Source organism: Morus notabilis, unplaced genomic scaffold, assembly GCF_000414095.1.
Source record: "Morus notabilis unplaced genomic scaffold, ASM41409v2 Scaffold1006, whole genome shotgun sequence".
Lineage (NCBI taxonomy): Eukaryota > Viridiplantae > Streptophyta > Magnoliopsida > Rosales > Moraceae > Morus > Morus notabilis.
Window position 1 is genome coordinate 207,088 of NW_010363971.1, and position 21,523 is coordinate 228,610.

The window sequence follows — 21,523 nt, forward strand, 5'->3', positions numbered from 1 at the left end:
TTATAAAATTACAAAGACAACCGTTTTTATTAATTTATAAGTTAATCATTGATTGACTCAACGGTAAATACTTAGAAGTCAATTATGATTGAATATAGTTTATCACTGATTAACTAAATTATTCCTTAATATTAATTAATATTAGTTAATAATTAATCAAAATTAATGAGTAATTAATCAATTTCAATCAACAAATTACATATTTATTAATGATAAATTAAAAATAAATCGGTCAATTATTGACTATGGCCATAAACAAAACGACCATTTTGTAAAGCAAAAAAAGTTCAGTTATTTATAAAAAGATGCGGTTAAAAAAGACCACGCAACACAATTTCTCCCTTTTTATTATGAATTTTATACATGTCATGTTTAACGTTTTCTATTTATTTAACAAAAAAAACTTAACACATTTTTTGGTTTAAGGACTAAACTTATTACAACTTCAACACAAAAACCATTTTAAAGAGAATAAAACTCGAGAATCTTTCATGAATTTAACTCTTTACACTATTCAAGTTTTTTTTTTTGTCAGAACTAAAACAAAATTAAAATCACCATTATCATCAAATTGCATTCAAATTTGACAGTTTACACCTCATTTATGCCCAAAATAATAAGAAAGATGCAACTTAAGTATCTTTCGAGAGTCAGATTGCAAGTTCGCGTCTCAGATTCTTAAGGCCTAAAATCGGCACATGCCTAAAGAAAATGAGCTTTAGACTTAGGATCCCTTGGCATCTTGTTGAAGCGTGTACTCTCTCTTCATTTTTTCCAAGACAGCATCATTGGTGCTACAAAAATTGAGAAACAATTTGTCAGAAACTCTCGAGTTAATGGCAAAGAGGTTAGGCTCTAACTTACCATTTTCTAGTTTATCAAATTGACCTCAGCCGTAACAACAACCAACGTCCTAAAGAACTCAATCAGGATTGTATTTGTAAAAAAATACTTTGATTTGATGAGGAACAATTCAACGTAACATATAGTGACACCATAGACACCACTCTGCTGTTCTAATCATGTTTCCACCTCCTAAAAGACAAGAAGGTGAACAAGGTGTTGCAAACTTGTACTTCACTAATGATCTACTTAACTCGAGCATTTATTCTTTTCACAACTTAAGTTCTTTTACTACAATGTTTTCTCTTATAAAAATTTAAATTCAACTTTTTTGTTACAGTGTTTTCTCTCACGTAAAAAAGTTTGTGTTATGACTAGAGTGGTGAAAAGAACACACTGATCATGCAATCACTTGTTAAAGAGTTTACAATCATCAAAACGACACCAAGCACAGAACTCAATGGTAACTTGCCTTTTTCAAGAGTTCATGCAATGTTTAGGAATTAGGATATCTAATAGCTTACCAACCAGCCAACCCAAAGAGTTAAACTGTGATCTATAGGATAACCCACATACCCATTGTAAAATAAATATTTTGTACACTTCAACACTCACTAAGGCTATGTTTTGTAAGAGGGAGAGAAAACTAAGAATGGAAAGAAAGTTACATAAGTTTTAGGTAACGAAAATAGAGAGATGCGTTTGGTATAATTTCACTCCTTTTTAAAATTGTGATTGTTTCAAGGATTTGAAATATCTCCCCCAATTCCCTCCTCTTTTCTCTCTTATCAAGCAACTATAGGTCTCAAAATCCTTCCACCAATCCCCTTGCCACTCTCCCTCCTTCCACTTTTCCCTCGTATGATACCAGCTCTAATTCAGTGAGAACAACTCCAACTATGCTAGCCACTTTATGTTTTTAATCAAAATGGTTAATGATCTAACTTTTTTTTCTTTTCTTTTTTAATTTTTCTTCATTCCAACCATTAACTAAATTGTTAGCTATTATAGAGAATACTTCACACTAGCTAAATATAGCTAGCATAGAGACTAATCATTTCATTTTTTATATTCATTATTCTTTCAATGTAAAGATTTTTTTTAGATTCAATAAAATTATTTACATTTTAAATTTAACAAACATTAGAAAAACTTATATTTAGCTAGAAAGTATGGTTGGAAAGACTCACTAAAAAATTGATAATTAAAATAATTTTCTAACCATTTTAACCAGAATTTAGCTAAAATTAAGAGGTTCCTTTGAGATGCTCTAAAACAACATACCAAAATTTGGAGAACTTAAGCACACCCATTAACAAGTCTTCTATGCACAAACGACAAACCATAACAAGCTACTTATTCCTATTTGCAATCATTTCCGCAACACCAATTTGCAAATCTCTTATGGAATCTTCTAATAGAACCCCAACAAAAAAAAAAAAAGAAAAAATCTTTCACAACCAAATGAAAACAGAAGAATTCAGTTTCCCAATCTGCTAATACGAACTTACTGTTGGTGAAGGCAATTGTTCAACTCTTTTGCCTGTTGGCGACACTGCCAAACGACGGAGATCGTCCTCCCCGTCGCACATTCCGCGTATTTTAGAGCGTAATGGTCGCATTCCTTCAGTGCCTTCTGCTTCATTTTGCTCCGCAGAGCTATAAATTATGAAAGAAAATTGAGAACCAAAAAAAAAATCAAATAAAAAAAGAAGGATATAGGATTTCTGGGTTTTCTTCATACCTTCTTCTACTTTCTTCTTCACATGATTCTCGCGAGCTTCTTGTATGTACCCCATTGAAGAACAATAACTTTCAAGTCTCAAACTGATGAATAGTAGCTTTTGACTCCACAAACAAATCTATTGCAATTCGGAGTAAGAGGCGTTTCTGAGCTCCCAAGCGAGTCGTTCGGCCCTAATTGGGCCTGGGCTGTTTCGACATGGCCCAAGCTCACCGCTTAAGAGCTGAATTTTTTTTTTTTGGAAAATTCTACTTTTTAATTAGTTTTGATCTAAAAAATAAAAATATATGGGTTAATATTTAAGGAGATTTATTATTCAATGAGTAAAAATAAAAAAGGGCTCTATTTCTAAGAGTATTTTTAAAAATCTCCCTATTGAGTTTGTAATTCGTCTATTTCACCCATTTACTTTTGTGGCATGTTTACCTACGCGTAATCAGCATGGCGAATCGAAGTGGATAAGATTCAAAATGAGGAATCAGAGTCAGAATAAGTTATTTACTTAGTGACATAATTCAAAATCGAAGTCACTTCAAATCTCACTCATGCGTTTAATTACACCCAAAAACAAAATGAACTAATATAAAAGTACTAATATACTCTTTAAATCAATTATATATTTTAAATTTAATAAATAAATGGTGTATTTGTTATATTAAAATTAATCATTATTAAAATATTTAGTATAATAACAGGGTCATATAATAATAAATATAAATTGTATAATTATTTAAAATTAAAAATACATTGTCAAATTTTAAATAAAATATAAAAAAATATTGTTAAAAATAAAAATATATTATTAGTTTATTAAACACAATAAAGTACATATTTATTATATTAAAGTTAATAATAATTATGCTAATATTAGGTAAATAAAATAATAAATATAGGTTGTAATTATTATTTTTTGAATTTTATTTTGAATTTTATAGTTATAAGTAATATAAGGGTATGATCGTGATTTAATGTTAATATCAAGAATGTGAGTCCCAATTCTAAGGGGAGCATGAGAGTGCCAATCTTATTTCTCAATCCTAAATTTGAGTGGGGCCCACCAATCTCATTCTCATTTCAAGATATAAAAAAGTAAGTAAACATAAGATTGACTTTTGTTTCCTACTCTCATTCTTCGATCATGGTAAGTAAACATACCATTAGAGAATTTATATTTATAGGATTACTCTAATGCTTGTGCCGACCTCAGAAAGATTTGTATTTAACAAATATTATGTTATTTTTTACTTTTTTTTTTCTCTCATTAGCTTGTGATGACTTGAATATTCCAATGATAAAAGTTAAAACTAATGGCATGTTTGTTTCACAACTCAAGTTAAGAACTTAAGTTTTTTATGTGAGAGAAAACACTTTAACAAAAAAGTTAAATTTAAATTTTTAGGAGAAAAAATACCGTAAAACTTGAGTTGTGAAAAGAATAAGACTTAAATTCTCATTGGTTGTTGGAGTTCTCAAGTCATTTGATACCCGTCGCTGGATTCATTCAGTGATAATTGTACTCACTTTGATCTTGAGTCATCAAATTGGGGCCACTTTGGTGGTTGTGTTGAGTGTGTTGAGCCTACTATTACCATGATGTGGAGTCAGCACAATCACACTGACTATAATTTTTTGGCAAAGATATATCGCGTTTTTCACATTTGTAATTTTAATTGTCTGGTTTTGCTTATATTGGGAGGCACCGGTTTTGAGTATGGGTGTTCATAGACAAATACAAAGGCTGAAATATGTGACAAGTGCGATTCTCAAGTAATTTTCATTTTAATCATGGTAAAATTGTTAAAGTAGATATAGTTCTTACATTAATAGTAAACTACTATTAATTCTGTGTTTTTTTTCCTTATATTATTACTTTCGTTAATATAGAATTAGAACTAGGTCTACCACAGGTCACTCATTGTGCAACCAACATCGTTAATATAGAATTATAGGATTACTCTAATGTCAGCAAACGTGGCGAACTTGAAGTGATCATTTGAGGAGATCCCTCTCCTTGTTTACAATGCAATCTTGCTCCGTACAACTCAGGCAAGATCGAGACTTCCCAACAGAGAATTGTTGGGCGCGTTTAGAATTCGTTTCAAAATGATTTTATTTTGTGTGTAAAAATAGAAATGAAAATGTTTTCAATTTCAGACAGAAATTATTTTTAAAAATGCGTTTGGTAGTTTTATTGAGATATTATTTTTAGTATAAAAAAAAACTAAAACTCCGTTTAGTTATATATTTTTTAAACACATAATAGTATGACATTATCAGAGCTCATAACGCAAATATTAAGCTAGGGACATGCCTAGGAACATGGTAATCTAATGATCTTGATCTGATTTTCTAAGCACATGCTCAGTGAGTCGAATTTTGGGCCCATAATACTTGGATAAACAGACGCAAATTTTAATATTGTCTCCGGTTATTTCTGTTTCAGATATAGTAGAAAATAGACCAATAAAAAAAATTTAAGAAAGTATATATGTTAATTTTTAGTTATAAAAATTAATAAGTCATAGCTTATTAAGTTATGGTTTATAACCAGATAAATTATGGACAAACTTGTCAAGTTATAATTTATGGCCAAACAAGTTACGGACAAAAATTGTAAATTATGGACAATAACTTGTTAAGTTATGGTTTATAACCACACAAATTATAGACAAAAACAATAATTTAGCCTATTTATTAACTTATATAAATTATTAACTTATTAATTTTAATTCATCTCAAGTCTTAACTTATTTTCCTATTTCTCCTTTTCTGTTTACCAGAGTTGTTTGTCCATATACATTATTTTCATTTTTTTTTCTAAGACGAGAAAAAGTGAAAAAAATTCACAATGCATAAAACTACTCCTTGGACATGGTGGAGGTAATATTCACGTTTTTTTGTTTTTTTGTTTTTTTTTGTTTTCCCTGAGCAAAGTAAGGCGTAGTCATTATCAAGTCCATTTTAAGTGAATAAGCGAAATTTTCTTTACCCATTAATAAAATCACAAAAGCTATAAAACCCAATTCCTCTAGATCTCCTCTCCAGCAAACAAATGATTCAACCAGAAAAACTGGGAAACATACATAACATTGCAAAAAATAATAATAATAAATAAATAAAATAAAATAAAAAATAAAAAACTAAACCGAAATTGACGGAGAAAAAAAAAACACCAATATAGTCTCAAAAATCAATATGAAACACAGTTACTGTTTGTTATACCAACAGGTAAGTAAAGAAAACAAATTCCAGAGACACACGAGCTAAAACAGAAGAAACCCAGTTAAGGAAAACTGATTCTGACTGAAAATGATCAGAAAAAATAAATTTGGAAACCTTCCAGAGTTGATAAAGAAAAAAGAAAATGATAGTCTTCGATCAAGAAAAAACCTTCCACAGTTGGACGATCTGTTTCCAATCCCTAACCAAAAACGTGAAAACAAGAAATGATGAGAGCAGATGGGAGTCGAAGGAAAGAGGGAGGAGAAAATGAAAATAAAAAAATAAAAAAAAAGAAAAACGAGCGAAAGACGTTTTCAGAAACCTTCAGATTTTTTGAGAAATGAGCCAAGCGTTTTCAGTCTTGTTTTCTGCTATGTGTTGCTCCAAACGTTATTTTCAAACTACTTTTTATTTTTTGCTCCTAAAAAACGTGAAAAGCGATTTCAAAAAGGGTTTTTAAACACCCCTGCTGTCTCGTTAAACTGTTTAACTGCACATTTAACTTGTAACCTAGTTTTTCTTGAATCTTTTATCATGTCAATCATCATAAATAAAAGAGATTAATATAAAAAGTTATACATATATTAATTAGTGTCAATATTTTATCGGTAGTATTTTGATAACTAACCTATACAGAATAAAACTTATTTGTAACTGAGACAGGCATGCAATAAGCCGATATGGATTTTCTTTGGCCCTGTCGTAAACCGCGTAGGGCGTGAGGAAACTGTCATGTTCAGTGCACCGCTTGAGAGGACAATTTCCATTTCCAAAATATTTTAGGTTGATCCCAATAGTTCCTGAAATTACTTTTTACTCTTAAAATGTATGGAGTTGATTCTTGATATTTTATTTTATTTTAATTTCAGTTCTTTTATTAGTTAAGTGTTAAATACTCGACGGAATCTATAAAAATTAAATACTAAAACTAAAAATATCTAAAATTTAAGGACTAAAACAATACAAAAAATAAAAATTAATTTCCACAAATAGTCTTTAAATCTTAGCTGTTTTTAATTTGGTCTCAAATTTAGAGAGTTTTCGTTAAATATTTAACACTTAATTAATAGAAAGATTGAAACTAAATTAAAGTAAAACTTCAAAGACTAATTGTGTGACGTTTTAAAAATCAAAGACTAAAATAAGATTGAAAAGAATCCTCACAGACTATTTATAAGATTAACTCAAATATTTTCAACGTGAGACCCTCCTCCAATATTAGTTTTTTTTTTTTTTTTGAAACACTCCAATATTAGTTTTAGCAGAACTAGTAAATATATTGCATACAAATTGTCAACAAATATTTGTTTATTTATTTATTTTTTAAATTGAAAGCAAGTAAGCAACAACTTGAGTACAATTTATGCAGCAGTTGAAAAAGTACCCTCCTAAATCTCGTAATTAATTTATTTTTCCACGTAATATCTATCGAGCACAAGCTAGAATTTTCGCGCAAGAGTTGAACTCTTCTCTTACTAACGTTTACACACACTCACACACACACAGACACACACACATTACCTACGTGTGTGTTACTTTTTTTACTACAATATTTTTTCTCTCACACACAACTCAAATTATGACTTAGTTGTGAAATGAACACAAAATGAAGCAAGTTGTTTGCCTCTTATTATGAGGCAAGTTGGTATATTATGGTTTCATTTAGTTCGTTGATTCGAGTTTTTAATTTGAACTGACATATGACTTTATGTGAGAGCTTTTAACTGTAGCAGAAAAAGTTAGAAGTGACTTTTTGTAAGAACTTTTAACTGTAACAAAATTAGAATTGAAAACTCGAATCGATGAATTTAACAAGGCTCGTGTTTTCAAATGAATTATATGGGTCTCGTCTGTGCATTATTTAGCTGTATTAAGATTTCAAATGTACTCATCATGCAATGTATATATAAATAACGAAACTTTTTTTTTTTAAATAAAAGATGCATTTGTGTGGATATATGATGAAATACTTGGGAAAAATAATAAACCAGTGACAAGAAACAAAAGCTGTTGGATATTCCTATTTGTAATGTGTGTTTCCTTATGTAATATCGGATATAAAAATATATAAAAACCAAATAATATGCTGACAGATTTGGATAAAAATTTAATTTGTTTAAAATTGCATTTTTTTTATTTCTCATAAAATAATCGAACTTAAAGAAACTATATAAGTAGCTTTTTTTTGTTCTATCAGTAAGTAACTACAACTGATTCATACTAGTAACAAAATATGTAACCAGCTAAGAATGTGCATATAATTAGTAATTAATAATCTACTGTTTACGCTGGCTGCATAGAAAATGAAATCATGCATGATCAATAGTGTTTGTTGCATATAAATATTATGAAGGACAAAACAGATTTTGCTTTTTTTTTTTTTTATTAATAGAACTTGCTTAACTTGACTGTAGGCCAAGTAGGTGCAATCCTTGTTGTGATGTGCATATCATTTGACCAATAAGCTTTTAAACTTTGTATTAGTTCTAAGGGAGGTATGAATAATGTAGTGTGGTTGATATATATCAATTTTGCATTAATTTATATAATTAAATATTAATATAATCTTATAATTCAAATATTATTATCTATTATAGTATATAACGCACGTTATGGTTATATAATATATTAATTATCATATATTTATTTAATATAATATAATAATGATTATATTATAATATAATATAATATAATATAATATAATTATAATTTTTAATTATACTATAACTGAAATATTATTATTTCTTATGTAATATTATAATATGTTTTATAATATTGTAATTATATTAATTTTAATAATATTATTATATTCTATATCATATTTATATAATATATTATATAATAATAGTTTTTTGTATTATATTAAATATAATAATAAATATATATTATATTGTAATTATATATATTATATTATAGTATAATATAATCGTAATTTTTAACTATCAGCCTCATAATTTATAAACGCTATTACACTGATTTTAGAACCAACACAACTATTATAATTATAGTTTACCAAACACTCAGCTGCTTTTTGTAATAACTGTTTTTTTCAGCACAACTAAAAGTATTTTTTTTTTTAAATCTACAGCAATATCATACTAAGCAAATGTAGGCTTTGATTATTTTATTTTTATTTCATTTAATTTGTAATGAATTCTTAGTATAAAATACTTGAGAATAATATGGGTACGAACAACACAGCACCAATAATGAATTATGTCAAATACGACATTATAGCATGATTGTGCTTAATTGAATGACTCTTCACTCTACTCAAGTTCAATAAATGAAAAAAGAATAGCCAGTTATTTTCAAATCCTTTTTCTTATAATACATCCGATTATCACGGCTTTATGGAAAGTAATTTGACTAAATGCACGCAAAAATAGTTCTTTATAGGTGACTAAAATTGTTGTAAAGAACAAAAAAAAAGAAAGAAAGAAAAGAGCAAAGATGTAACATGTTGCTCATAAGTCATATGTGTGTACTTTTTGTTGCTGGAATAGAACCATTTCACACATCACGGAAGTCGCTATTAATAATGGTCTAAACCATCTCCACTAACAAAAGAAGATACAAGCCACTTCTATGGGGGCTGCGTATGAATGCATTTCGTACCCACTTCTATCAAGCCCTCTTTTATTACTAGATCACAATTGTTTCCCACATATTTAATGGGATTTTCTCTCCAATTTCAAAATTGTTTCCCACAAATTTGTAGGGGTATCCACTAATGTCTGGTTCTCACATTGGGATAAATACTATTATGTGAGGATTGCGTTTATTTATTTTTTTTATTTTTTTATTTTTTTCGAATCAGTTACTATATCAGATCGAATATATATATATATATATATATGTGTATATTTGAATGAAGAGATCGAATATATTTGAGAAACTTCGTTTAGTATGAAAAGGGAAGTCTTATTGACAAAGGAATATGGGAATATATGCTCTATAACCATAGAATAAGAATAGTGGAAATCTAACCCTCTATAATTAGGAATTTCCCCAAAATGGTAGTATCCTTCAGCTAAAACTAAACCCAAAAAAGAAAAGAGAAAAAGAAAAGAAAAAAAAAGGCAAAACCTTTGCAAACGACAACTCATGACGTATTTGAAAGTGGTCACCCTCTCTCCCCAGCCAAAAGCCCATTGGGCCACTATGTGGTCACTCCGGCCCAACAAAAGAAGGTGCTTGTTGACGGTCAACGCCGATGTAAATTTACGAAACGAGGTCTACGGAATCTCCGCTACCCAACACGTGGCCTATTCCCATTGGACCTCCTCCTCTTCCACTCCTCTTGGGCGACCATTTTTAAGCACCACCATTCGCCAAACCCCTCCCATTCATTCCCAATTTTCGCGTTCGCACACACTTCGATCTTCTTCTTCGACCTTAGAGGTAACCCCCAATCTTCTCATTCTTCGATCCGATTTTTCTCTGTCTCTGCGATTATCGTTGTAGTTTGAATTTGGATCTAATGGACTTGATTTCGTTTATTCGACAAAATAAATAATTGTTTTGTTTTTGGATTTGTGCATTTTTAGGTTGTTTTTTTTCTCGAGATCTAGGGTTACGATCCGTTTGGTTTTTCTGTTCTTGGTGTTTTCTAGACAATATGATGGCTCTTATGTGTTTCTGGTTTCATTTCCGTGGACTTGAGCTCTGAGATTTCCATTAATGGAAAGTTAGGCCTGGTTGTGGTTGACATATTGTGTTGAAGAAAAATTGTTTTTATTTTTTGTCTCCCTGTTTATATATGATTTTTTTTTCTCTCTCTGAAATTGTAGAATGGTGATTCTGATCTGTTAGTTGCTGAGAAAAGCCATTGAAAGGAATGTAATAGGGAATATGAATTTTTGTTTTGGTTTTTGAAGAATCTGAAACTTTTTCTAGTTGAATACAATATCTTAAGAGAGTTAATTAGCTTAGTATTGTAGTATTCAGATCCGAGACACCAAGTGGATGGTTAGTTAACCATTTATGTGTGGGTTCTCTGTGTAATTATCGCCTGAGATTGTTGATTTGTTATGATGTTTGTTTCGGACTTGTAAGATGTGTAAAATTTGCATTTAGCGATCAGATTTTTGTAACCTATATTTCCAGAATCGATTGATACTTCAATATTTTAAAGATGTCGCCAACTGATTCTTCGCGCGAGGAGAACGTCTACATGGCCAAGTTGGCCGAGCAGGCTGAGCGTTATGAGGAAATGGTTGAGTTCATGGAGAAAGTGGCCAAGACCGTTGATGTCGAGGAGCTTACCGTTGAGGAACGGAATTTGCTCTCTGTGGCCTACAAGAATGTGATTGGGGCTAGGAGGGCTTCGTGGAGGATCATCTCCTCCATTGAGCAGAAGGAGGAGAGCAGGGGAAATGAGGACCATGTCACCATCATAAAGGATTACAGGGGTAAGATCGAGTCCGAGCTGAGCAAGATCTGTGATGGGATCTTGAACCTTCTAGAGTCACATCTTATTCCGTCGGCCTCATCTGCTGAATCTAAGGTGTTTTATCTTAAGATGAAGGGTGATTACCATAGGTATCTGGCTGAGTTTAAGACTGGATCTGAGAGGAAGGAAGCTGCTGAGAGTACTTTGCTTGCTTACAAGTCAGCACAGGTGGGCATCTAGTCATTTGGTTTGTTGTGTTTTAATTTTTTATGTTATCTTATTTTGTTTGGCTAATTTTTACAATCGTTGATTTTATTCTCATTTTTTCGCTAATCTCTCAGGACATTGCTCTGGCTGAACTGGCTCCTACCCACCCAATAAGGCTTGGACTTGCACTTAACTTCTCCGTGTTTTACTATGAGATCCTTAACTCACCTGATCGTGCTTGCAATCTTGCAAAGCAGGTAATTTTGCTCGACTATGTACTCACCTTTTGTTTTCTGCATCTTATTGTTAGTCTTGTTTCCATTATCTGCATCTTATTCCTTGTTTTGCTTATATCTCCCTCGGTGAAGTTGGACTAAGATTGTTGATAGCGCTTGATTAGATTATGTGAATTCTATGGATAGCTTCCTTCCCGATTTGTTAACTTGTAATGGTTACAGTTAGTGGAGATTGTCTGTTTGTGCAGTGCTTCTTGGCCATGCCATACAAATTTATCTATTTAAGTTTGATCAGGGTTGAATCATATTGTCATTTATCAGCCACTGTCCTTTTCTAGGATTATTCATTCCAGTTTTGGCTGTGTTATGGATTATGCATTTACACTCGCGACCTCTTCTCCTTTGAATAACACATGTTTTATATGTTGGTAACTGAATTAAATGTCATCCTCTTATTTAACTTCGAGCTAAACCGATCATATCGTTCTTTTGTGTTATAGTAGAAATGATGTTGGGAAGATTTGCTGATTAGTACAGGAATAAGGAGATTTGTATTATGTATAGTTGTCAATTATAATCTCATACTTCATCCTTTGTAGGCTTTCGATGAGGCTATATCTGAGCTTGACACATTGGGTGAGGATTCCTACAAAGACAGTACATTGATTATGCAACTTCTCCGTGACAATCTGACACTCTGGACTTCTGACATCACGGTAACTCTAGCCTCTCTTGCATTTAACAAAACCTATCTAATTCTAATTCTAATTCTAATTCCAATATTTTTAGCATTCTCATCTATGACTGCTCCTTGGCTAATGTTTGTTATTCCGGAATTCAGGATGATGCCGGCGATGAAATTAAGGAAGCATCAAAACGTGAATCAGGGGAGGGGCAGCAGTGATTATATGTTTCGATAAAATAGGATATGTACTCTTTTATTGTTATCTTCCTTTTTAATAGATGCCATGGTTGTAGTAGCACAATTTCTTAACGAACTGGGAGGCCTCTAGTGTATTGCCACTCTGGGGTTGAAATGTTTCAACGTATTATAAATTTGCTTTTTATTATTGGTGAGAAGAATTTGGTTTAGTTTTTAGGTGTTGTGCTATGTTAATTGGTACCAGAGTTAGGTAATTTATAACCTCCTTTTTTTTTTTTTTTTTGGAATGAGGTCCGTGATAGTGATACTTTGTTTTGGTACGGTGTGGTACTTTTATTTTAGCATGGTTGGTGTGGCGACAATAATGCTCTACAACAACGCAACAAATTTTAGCATGGTTGATCTTAGGAATTGTACTGTCGTAATGTTGGGATTAAAATAACGTCGTATTGAATACAATTAATTTTGTTCCAAGTATCAAATTGTGCCTAAATTTAAGAATAGTTTGGGGATTCTCTTCGGATTACTAGTGTCGTTAGTGCTCACGAAGTTCAGAATAACTAGTTTTGGTCGGTGTTTAAGCTTGCTGGAAGTACAACGGACTAACTCGTGGAAGAAATTTTGGCATGGTTCTCTGTGTTTTTTCCACAACTCAGACAGCGTTGCTACTCCTTTGGGCAACAAAACATTCTTCACATTACATCATTTTGTCTGGCAAAAAGTCTTGGCTAGCGTCACACACACTTTACAGGCGTAAAATTAGGCGAACATTTAGTTGATGAAAATTGAAAACGAGTGCTCTCATGTACGTATTTGCTTTAGAAACGCAAAACTAATCCGATTGTTGGCTATCATGTAAAACAGCATTTTTCACTGTTGAGGTTAGTCATAATACGCATGTCTGCTCATGCTTGTTAGAAAGTGACGTTGTTTCATCACTGGAGGCAGCTTACTATGTCAAAAAAAAATCTCATTCATCTCAATGGGGTTAAGACCCCGATATTCACAAAAGGTTGGTCCCATTAAGTTATTGAGTAAGACCTCAATTTAGTGACCCACCATCTCTGATATTCACAAAAAGTAGGTCCCGTTAAGTTGTTGAGTGAGGCCTTAATTTAGAGAGTGTTTAGTATGATGATTCGTGTTATAGTTTGAATCATAATTTGTGGTTTATTATAATATTTTTTCTTATAAAAAATACACATAAATCTAAAATGATTCTAAATCTGTGAACTAAACGATCACATGATGCGTTTGGTTCAAGGATTCATGTCATGGTTCGAATTATGATTCGTGACTCGCTACAGTAATTTTTTCTCACAAAAAACATACATAAATCAAGAATGATTCTGAATTCATCAACTAAACGTCAGAGTTTTATCTTAATATTATTTTTGAAAAAAAAAAAATAAGAAAGTGTTTCAGTTGGTGCCTTTCCATTCCACTAGAGCAGTCACGCATTTCCGCGTCGGGTTCGCTGCCTTTCCTTTATGCCCCAACTTGACTGCACCACCCCCTAAATATTATACAAAGTGTAACTAAACCCAACTTTACGTTCTCTTTCTCAGTTCTCACTTCTATTTTGCAATTGCTTCTAAACAAACACTATTGTGTGTATTGATTGTCCGCGCTCACCAATGGCTTCCAACACCGCCCAACTTATTGCTTGGTCTCTCTGCTCTTTCCTTTCTTCTTATTCTGTTATTATTCACTCAAACAGCTAGTGAAAGAAGAAAGTTTTTTGTTTTTTTTTTGTTTTTGTTTTTGTTTGATTGAAAATGGTGTGAAAAAACAGGGGCTCTGGTGAAGACGGGCAATTAGGGCTGGGCAGCAACGAAGAGAAAGAAAGGGTCTGCGTCGTCGAAGCTCTTCAGTCCCAGAAACTCCGCTCCGTCGTCGCCGGTAGTAGAAACTCCCTCGCCATTTGTGAAGATGGCAAGGTCCCCTCTTTTCTTCTTCTTCTTCCTCATCAAAGTTTTTTTTTTTTTTTTTGGTGCTTATTTATTTATTTTGGTTTGATTGTGTAGCTGTTTACATGGGGATGGAATCAAAGAGGGACGCTTGGACATCCTCCTGAAACCAAAACTGAGAACATCCCAAGCCAGGTCAAAGCTCTTTCCAATGTCAACATTGTCCAGGTACCCAATCCTCCTCCTTCATTTTAATCCTTCTTCATTTTGGGACAGAAAATACATTTTTTAATTGTGTGTTTGCATTTTTTCTTCCGATTAAAATGGTGGGTTTGTTTGATTTCTAGGCGGCTATTGGTGGTTGGCATTGTTTGGCTGTTGATGATCAAGGAAGAGCTTACGCTTGGGGTACAATATAAATAGATATTTTTTCCCCGTCTTTTATTGTTAGAGAGTCCATAACAGCAAATAACAGTTCACTACTTTATTTAACATTTTTACCCAAAAGAATGTGAGTGATAATGTTGTTTGGGAGTTTAGTTGTTGATCAATCTAATCATGATTGAATCAGGTGGAAATGAGTATGGACAGTGCGGGGAAGAACCCGAGCGGAAGGACGACACTGGTAGGCCTTTAAGAAGGGATATAGTGATTCCTCAGCGCTGTGCACCAAAGCTTGTAGTTCGCCAGGTATTTTACTTATAGTTATAGGAGTGCGAATATCTTTTTGGCCGATGTTACTACATCTTCAGTTGATGTTTGAAGGAATGCAATAGTCATTTCTTATTGTTTAAGTCCACTGTTGTCTGTTGGTACATAGATAGTTGGTGCTTTGCTTACCGCTGCTGTCATAAAATAAGATTGTTTCAGCTCCATCTTTCTTACTTTTGGATATTTTAAATGAATAGTCTTGATTAACACCCCTCGACATCTTACATTGGCCGATATTGTTTTTTAATGCAACCACATAGTACTGCGCCTGGATGTAAATTGTGTGTTGGTATATTTGAATCTTTTTCGCATCACAGGTAGCTGCTGGAGGAACTCATTCTGTGGTACTTACTCGTGAAGGGCATGTATGGACATGGGGTCAACCGTGGCCTCCTGGAGACATGTAAGGGTGTCTTTAAATTCAATGCATACTTGTAGTCGTAGCAGATGACTCTTTTTATGTGTCTGTTTTCAGTTCATGTATACTTTGTGACGATTCCTCTTTTTCGTTGTATACTTTTACAGAAAACAGATTTCTGTTCCGGTGCGAGTGCAAGGTCTTGAGGCGGTCAGAGTGATCGCAGTGGGGGCATTTCATAATTTGGCTCTCCAAGAGGATGGTACTTTATGGGCATGGGGTAACAATGAATATGGACAATTGGGGACCGGAGATACCCAACCCAGATCGCAACCTATTCCTGTCCAAGGGCTTTCTGGTCTTACTCTGGTTTGTATAATATCTTGTAAAAAGCTCTGTTGTTTCCATCTACTTGTGAAGTTGCCCATTTTCTTCTCAAGCATTGGGGCCTAGAGAAGTGGCTCTCAAGCTCTCAGTGTTAACGCGTATCCTGGTGAAAATGAATCCTCGGTTCTTTTCTATTATGTAGTTTGATGTTCAGAACGAGATGTTTATAGATGTGATAGAACACTAGTTTCTTAGAACTTTTAATAGATGAATTGAAGAATAAATTAGCTAAAGTGTTCTTAGAACTTTTAATAGATGAATTGAAGAATAAATTAGCTAAAGTGTTCTTAGAACTTTTAATAGATGAATTGAAGAATAAATTAGCTAAAGTGTTCTTAGAACTTTTAATAGATGAATTGAAGAATAAATTAGCTATTGAATCAAGGGAAAAAAAATGGTTGATACAAGATTTGACAGGATTTCAAGAGCCTGTCTCACTCCTCGCTCAGGTTGGCTGAGTAATCCTCCACTACTTGCCTGCCTCTCTAACTGACTTTCTCTACACTTATACCCCTCACGTTCCCTCTAACTGTCGCCTTCACAACACAACAGCTCAATATTCTCCTCTAACTCCTAACCGATTGTTCTAACTCTTTACTAACTCTGCCCCTCACCATACCATTCTCACTCTCCTTTCCTATCCCCCCTCACATTAGTGAAATCTTATAAGAGGTCTATCAATATGTTTTTGGTATGTTTAGTAGCTCGATAAGGTTGTTCCCTTCCCTCTTTTCATGCCCAGGTTGATATTGCTGCTGGAGGATGGCATTCTACTGCACTTACAGATGAAGGAGAGGTAACTATCTCTCTCTCTCTTTTCTCTAGTGAAGAATTTATGTACTTTCTGTTCATGGGTATAGATATTGTATGCTGATACATGACAGACAAGGGCTGTTCTCCCGCCTTCAACGTAAATAAATTAGATGTGTGGCCGTTTGTTTTACAGGTTGTTTAGAGAATTTTGCCTTTTAGAATGCTAGGCATTTAACCTTATCTCTGTTGTAGCTTGTAGGGTATGAAAATGCTCATAGCATTATTTTCCTCTAATCTCCTCTCTATTGCTAAGAAGCAAAAATATCTTACTCGAAGTTAATCACCTTCTGTAAGACTAGTATAATCAATGTGAAGATAAGTTTAAATGCAACTATAATATTTTTGTTTTTATTGTAATCTTTTCTAGTCTGCTATAATATTTCACGAACTTAGAATATTTCTATTAAGCATTACAGGGTCATCAGCATTCATAATAAAGAGAGAAAATGACAAATCTGAATTTTTGTTCTCTGGTATAAAGAAGACTTATTTCTCATTTCCACATCATGCAAGTGTGCGTAAATAAAGTCGAATATTGCAGGCATGAGTTTGAATTGTAGTGGCCATTTTCTGGTATTGATAAAGCATTATTTCTTGTATTTGGTTTGACATTGTTTGGCTGCATATGTTGCACCTACGCCCCGTATCTCTCTTTTTTGTTTTTCCCTTGCTAGATTTTGCAATATCTGTATTTTAGCAGAAAACAAGAAATCAAGTTTTGGTCTTGTGCCTTCTAATACCAGGTCTATGGTTGGGGACGCGGGGAACATGGAAGACTTGGATTTGGAGATAATGACAAGAGCAGTAAAATGGTCCCCCAGAGGGTTAATCTTTTAGCTGGAGAGGATATCGTTCAGGTACCATCAGTATACTTCTTTTGTTGCCTGTAACTTGCTAAGCTAGAAATAAATGCTGTCACAAAACCTGGAAAATCCTACACGCTGCCACACCGGTACGAGTTCGAGAGCCTCTTATGTTGCTGAACTGCCGATATCCATGTATTGTAAGAAACTAAGTCAGCAAGCAAGATACTGGTCACTTTTGTTGCTTCCTTGTTCCACGCAGCGTGAAATTTAATGTAGTTGAAAGTAAGAAACTTGCTATGAGTGTATCACTTGTTTCAATCGTCTAAGCTAGACCACGTTTCGATTTGTCTATAGATATCCTGTGGAGGCACTCACTCAGTTGCATTAACCCGCGATGGACGCATGTTTTCAGTAAGTGCTTTTGATTTCCTCATGGCTTCTCTTCTTTTGAACACTTTTTATTTCTTTTCACCATATAATTCTCCTCTTAAGATGTGAAGATATTATTAATGGTAATATGAAAATATCTAAATAGTGGTGGTGTTTGATTTATAGGTTTAATTTACAGCTCAAACTTATCTTTTTTCCTGCAGTGTTTTCTATCGTAAAAATTTTAAATTTTAAATTTTTATGTTCATATGAATCAAACAACACTACAACACTTTACTTACACTTTACTTACAGTGTTTTCTCTATCGTAAAAATTTTAAATTTTAAAATTTTATGTTCAAACTTATGAACCTAACAACACACCAACACTTTGAGGTGATTTGACGATTCAGAATTATATCTTCCCTATAGGGTACCTTTTCCTTTAATTTATCGTAGAATTCTCCCAATCTTAATATCCAAACATTCGGGATTTTTTTTTTCACGTGTCCTTCAAACTTGATTAAATCCATTTTTCTTTCACTAAATTGTGACTACTTGTTTTGTCACTGGCAGTTTGGTAGAGGCGACCATGGACGTCTAGGATATGGAAGGAAGGTGACAACCGGACAACCAATGGAAGTTACCATAAACATCCCCGCTCCTACAAACTCAAATGGAAGTGCATCTGAGGGACGTTGGATAGCCAAGCTCGTTGCTTGCGGAGGACGCCACACGCTGGCAATTGCGGAATGGAAAGACTGATTGAATGAAATCATGAAAGAGAGCTTAGAAATGTGACAATTGATCGACCCTTTTTTGTGGAAAAACTTGCGGGGTTTTCTTAAACTGCATTCTGCTTAACTCTTCAACATCAATATAGCGAAGACAATGTAATAATAATATTCTTGGGATTTAAGCATGCAAAAAAGTTGGTAGTGGTACAAGTCGTTGTTGCTCCTCCTAGCAAAGCAAAATGTTCACGCCAAAGTAATGGCAAGCTTTCTTCCTATCAACCAGACGGATAGGTACATTTACATACACAAAAGGAAGTCAGGAAACCGATGGAGTGCTAGTCTTCTGTTCTTGATGACCCATGGAAATGCCATGGCGATGTTGTTTTTGTTGTCGGTCGTCGTCGTTGCGGTAACCTGGACCGTAATGGCTGCTGTACATCCCGCCGTGCAGTAGCACCACATAAAGAAACTGGCTCAGCAGTGATATCACTATGAAGGCTTCTAATGTTTGCTGCCAAAGTCATCATTTTAGAGAAACAAGCAAGAACATTTTCGTATACAGTGATTAAAAAAATTAAAATACTAACAAAAACTTACTCCTTGTTTTATCTTTATACTAATTTTCAAGAATGCTGAATTTTACAAATCATGTCAAAAAGTATCCTAACATTATTCATACTGAATATTTCAACACGATTTATAAAACAAGAATCAGAGAATGAGTGCAACGTTCTGAAAACAAGGGCCCATTTGGTTTACTCGTTTGAAACATGATTCCACCACACACACACACACTCTTACCAAGCGCTTTCCTCTACGACCCCCTAATATGATCTCCTTGCATACGAGTCTGTTGCAGGAGAACTACAATTAGGCCATATTGTGACAGACACAAAGTACTTTATAATTTCGCTTTGGAATGAGGATTAATTATGTGGAACAAACAAGATACCCAAAAGCGAGAGCTGTTAAAGCCCAAGAGAGGAGAGCCAATGCAGATGCAGATGGCAAGCTCTCACCACGCCATGCCCGCAGATGCAACAGCCCCGGAAGCAGCGAGCAAGCACCCACCACCCCAGCTATCAGCGCAAACATCAACATAAAGCTCGTTGATGGATTCCCACCCAAATCTGTTTACATTATTAACAAAACCAAACAAATTATACAAAACCCATTTCCCCAAATCAATCCTATTTAATATTGTATGTGAGAAATGGAAAGAAAAACAAAATTAAGGGCATACGGGGATGGTTCTGCTCTCCGTTGATGTACTTGTCAAGCGACCATCCAGCCAAACCAAGCACGACCACATAGACTACCAAGTTGACTGCTAAAAGAGGACCCAGTAAGTCTCTAACTCCTCTCCCTTGCGCCATATCCGAAGCTCAATCCACACTAACTAATTTTTACGTGTAAGGGGAGACAGATATTAAGCTACCCAAAATTTAAAGAAAAAAAAAAGCTGGGGTTTATGAGTGGTTGTTTAAGTTGGTGAAGTGACAAAAAAGGCAAAGCGAAAAAAGGGTTTTGCTTATGGTTAATGGTTACGCGGTATCTTGTTGGGAAATCAACTAAACTAGTGCCTTCCGCGTGAAGAGTTCAGTTCTCTTGCAAATACTAGAAATCATGTTTGTTTGGAGACATCAACAAATAGTTGAGACAGAGTGGGGGGAGTTTGAGTAATAGATTTAAGGCCAAGTTCGCATTGTTCGTGCTGTTGAAAATATCATTGTTACTGTGCCGTTAGTAATAAATTGCTGTGATTACAAATTTATCGGTTCTACTGTCGTTTTCCGAGTGAATAGAGGTCTGAATATTTTAATAATAATTATATTGTTTGTTGCTTTATTTGCACTACAGATGTTGGCTTTTCGGACACGAGGAGATCATGCATGTATCCAGGTATCGATGGCCTTCTTTGCTTTCCTTAAACGTGCCACGCCTTATCCTAAAAACATGATGAGCTTTGTTTTGCTTTCATGTTGAGCAACTTTGAGAATTATTTAAATACTTTTGACACCAATTTAGACCCCATTCGAAAAGTTTAGGCCAAGAACAAAAAAGTTTGTGTGTCCTGAGTTAGACCCGATGCATCCTACTACTACTACTACTTGTCGACAAAAGAGCAACGCTAGGGGCATCTAAAACCACACTTGAATAGTAATTGAGTCTTTTTTACGTGATCGATCAAGAGCAAAATGTTACAATTCCGGAATTTGAAAAAAAAAAAAAAAAAAAAAAACAGGATACATTGTTATTAGGTCAAAGTTAGAGAAATAAATTTAATATTTTATCTTTTTTATATAAAGTTTTTAAGTTAGATATTAAGAAAAATAATTAAACGACAGTTCAAAATAACCATATAAGGATTAAATGATAAAACATCATAACCGGATTAGTTGAAAGAAAAATAAAATAAGACTTTTATGTCACCAATTTGTAGTTTTTCACATTATTATATTTTTCGCAATAAAATAAATAATAAATTTATGATTTATTGTTGCTATTTTTAAATATTTTACTAATTATTAAAATGTTCGAGCAGAATATAGTATACAGCATTTTATTAAAGAATTTGTAATTTTTTAAAATAAAAAATTTATATGTTCTAGAAATAGATAAAATGGGTAAATAAGGTTCATCAAGGTGATCTTGATTTTTTTTTTCTTTTTGATATTGATGTTATCTTGTTGTTTTAGTTCTCATTGATCAGATTTTCTCGACTTTTCGGTTGTTTTTTATTTGATTTTCACATATCGTTGTGATCAATATGGATGTTTTTTTCAAAAAGAAAAAAAAAAGGACTTTTTTTTTTGTTATCATTATTTAAACTAACATAAGGATTCAAGAAAGGACATTTTGGGTCCCTTAGGATATTCAAATGGTATTTTCTTCACATAAG

The 21,523-nt window shown here is 33.3% G+C and overlaps 4 protein-coding genes across 6 annotated transcripts; 2 read left to right on the top strand and 2 right to left on the bottom strand.

Moving 5' to 3' along the window:
* Positions 1-538: 538 nt before the first annotated feature.
* On the bottom strand, positions 539-2,708 carry LOC21392019 (uncharacterized protein DDB_G0275933). The gene is made up of 3 exons (XM_010105506.2): positions 2,588-2,708; positions 2,355-2,502; positions 539-794 (listed from the first exon to the last, which is right to left on the bottom strand). The coding sequence occupies exons 1-3, from the start codon at positions 2,640-2,642 to the stop codon at positions 725-727; spliced, it is 273 nt and encodes a 90-aa protein (XP_010103808.1). The 5' UTR covers positions 2,643-2,708; the 3' UTR covers positions 539-724.
* Positions 2,709-10,129: 7,421 nt separating this feature from the next.
* On the top strand, positions 10,130-12,850 carry LOC112092971 (14-3-3-like protein A). Of its 3 annotated transcripts, none has more exons than XM_024170372.1 (5): positions 10,130-10,213; positions 10,919-11,432; positions 11,546-11,668; positions 12,247-12,363; positions 12,489-12,850. In XM_024170372.1, the coding sequence occupies exons 2-5, from the start codon at positions 10,947-10,949 to the stop codon at positions 12,549-12,551; spliced, it is 789 nt and encodes a 262-aa protein (XP_024026140.1). In that variant the 5' UTR covers positions 10,130-10,213; positions 10,919-10,946; the 3' UTR covers positions 12,552-12,850. The 3 variants fall into 3 exon arrangements, with proteins under 3 accessions (XP_024026140.1, XP_024026141.1, XP_024026139.1); XM_024170373.1 differs by having other exon boundaries at positions 10,131-10,213; positions 10,947-11,432; XM_024170371.1 differs by having other exon boundaries at positions 10,152-10,213; positions 10,603-11,432.
* Positions 12,851-13,992: 1,142 nt separating this feature from the next.
* LOC21392020 (ultraviolet-B receptor UVR8) lies at positions 13,993-18,667 on the top strand. The gene is made up of 11 exons (XM_024170361.1): positions 13,993-14,199; positions 14,326-14,470; positions 14,558-14,668; positions 14,788-14,848; positions 15,012-15,130; positions 15,469-15,554; positions 15,677-15,878; positions 16,639-16,692; positions 17,453-17,566; positions 17,870-17,926; positions 18,461-18,667. Exons 1-11 carry the CDS (start codon positions 14,168-14,170, stop codon positions 18,647-18,649), a joined length of 1,170 nt encoding a protein of 389 aa, XP_024026129.1. The 5' UTR covers positions 13,993-14,167; the 3' UTR covers positions 18,650-18,667.
* A 258-nt stretch (positions 18,668-18,925) lies between these two features.
* On the bottom strand, positions 18,926-20,362 carry LOC21392021 (membrane protein PM19L). The gene is made up of 4 exons (XM_010105508.2): positions 19,865-20,362; positions 19,574-19,751; positions 19,423-19,471; positions 18,926-19,132 (listed from the first exon to the last, which is right to left on the bottom strand). The coding sequence occupies exons 1-4, from the start codon at positions 19,995-19,997 to the stop codon at positions 18,938-18,940; spliced, it is 555 nt and encodes a 184-aa protein (XP_010103810.1). The 5' UTR covers positions 19,998-20,362; the 3' UTR covers positions 18,926-18,937.
* Positions 20,363-21,523: the final 1,161 nt, after the last annotated feature.

Excerpts from the sequence above, each read along its gene's own strand:
- LOC21392019 (XM_010105506.2), bottom strand. The coding sequence starts at position 2,642 with ATGGGGTACATACAAGAAGCTCGCGAGAATCATGTGAAGAAGAAAGTA. Across the intron at positions 2,503-2,587 it reads GAAGAAGAAAGTAGAAGAAG|CTCTGCGGAGCAAAATGAAG; the intron begins GTATGAAGAAAA and ends CATAATTTATAG. Across the intron at positions 795-2,354 it reads AACAATTGCCTTCACCAACA|CACCAATGATGCTGTCTTGG; the intron begins GTAAGTTCGTAT and ends CAATTTTTGTAG.
- LOC112092971 (XM_024170372.1), top strand. The coding sequence starts at position 10,947 with ATGTCGCCAACTGATTCTTCGCGCGAGGAGAACGTCTACATGGCCAAG. Across the intron at positions 11,669-12,246 it reads CTTGCAATCTTGCAAAGCAG|GCTTTCGATGAGGCTATATC; the intron begins GTAATTTTGCTC and ends CATCCTTTGTAG. Across the intron at positions 12,364-12,488 it reads TCTGGACTTCTGACATCACG|GATGATGCCGGCGATGAAAT; the intron begins GTAACTCTAGCC and ends TCCGGAATTCAG.
- LOC21392020 (XM_024170361.1), top strand. The coding sequence starts at position 14,168 with ATGGCTTCCAACACCGCCCAACTTATTGCTTG. Across the intron at positions 14,471-14,557 it reads CCATTTGTGAAGATGGCAAG|CTGTTTACATGGGGATGGAA; the intron begins GTCCCCTCTTTT and ends TTGATTGTGTAG. Across the intron at positions 14,849-15,011 it reads AGGAAGAGCTTACGCTTGGG|GTGGAAATGAGTATGGACAG; the intron begins GTACAATATAAA and ends TGATTGAATCAG.
- LOC21392021 (XM_010105508.2), bottom strand. The coding sequence starts at position 19,997 with ATGGCGCAAGGGAGAGGAGTTAGAGACTTACTGGGTCCTCTTTTAGCA. Across the intron at positions 19,472-19,573 it reads TTAACAGCTCTCGCTTTTGG|ACTCGTATGCAAGGAGATCA; the intron begins GTATCTTGTTTG and ends CTCCTGCAACAG. Across the intron at positions 19,133-19,422 it reads GTCGTAGAGGAAAGCGCTTG|CAAACATTAGAAGCCTTCAT; the intron begins GTAAGAGTGTGT and ends TGACTTTGGCAG.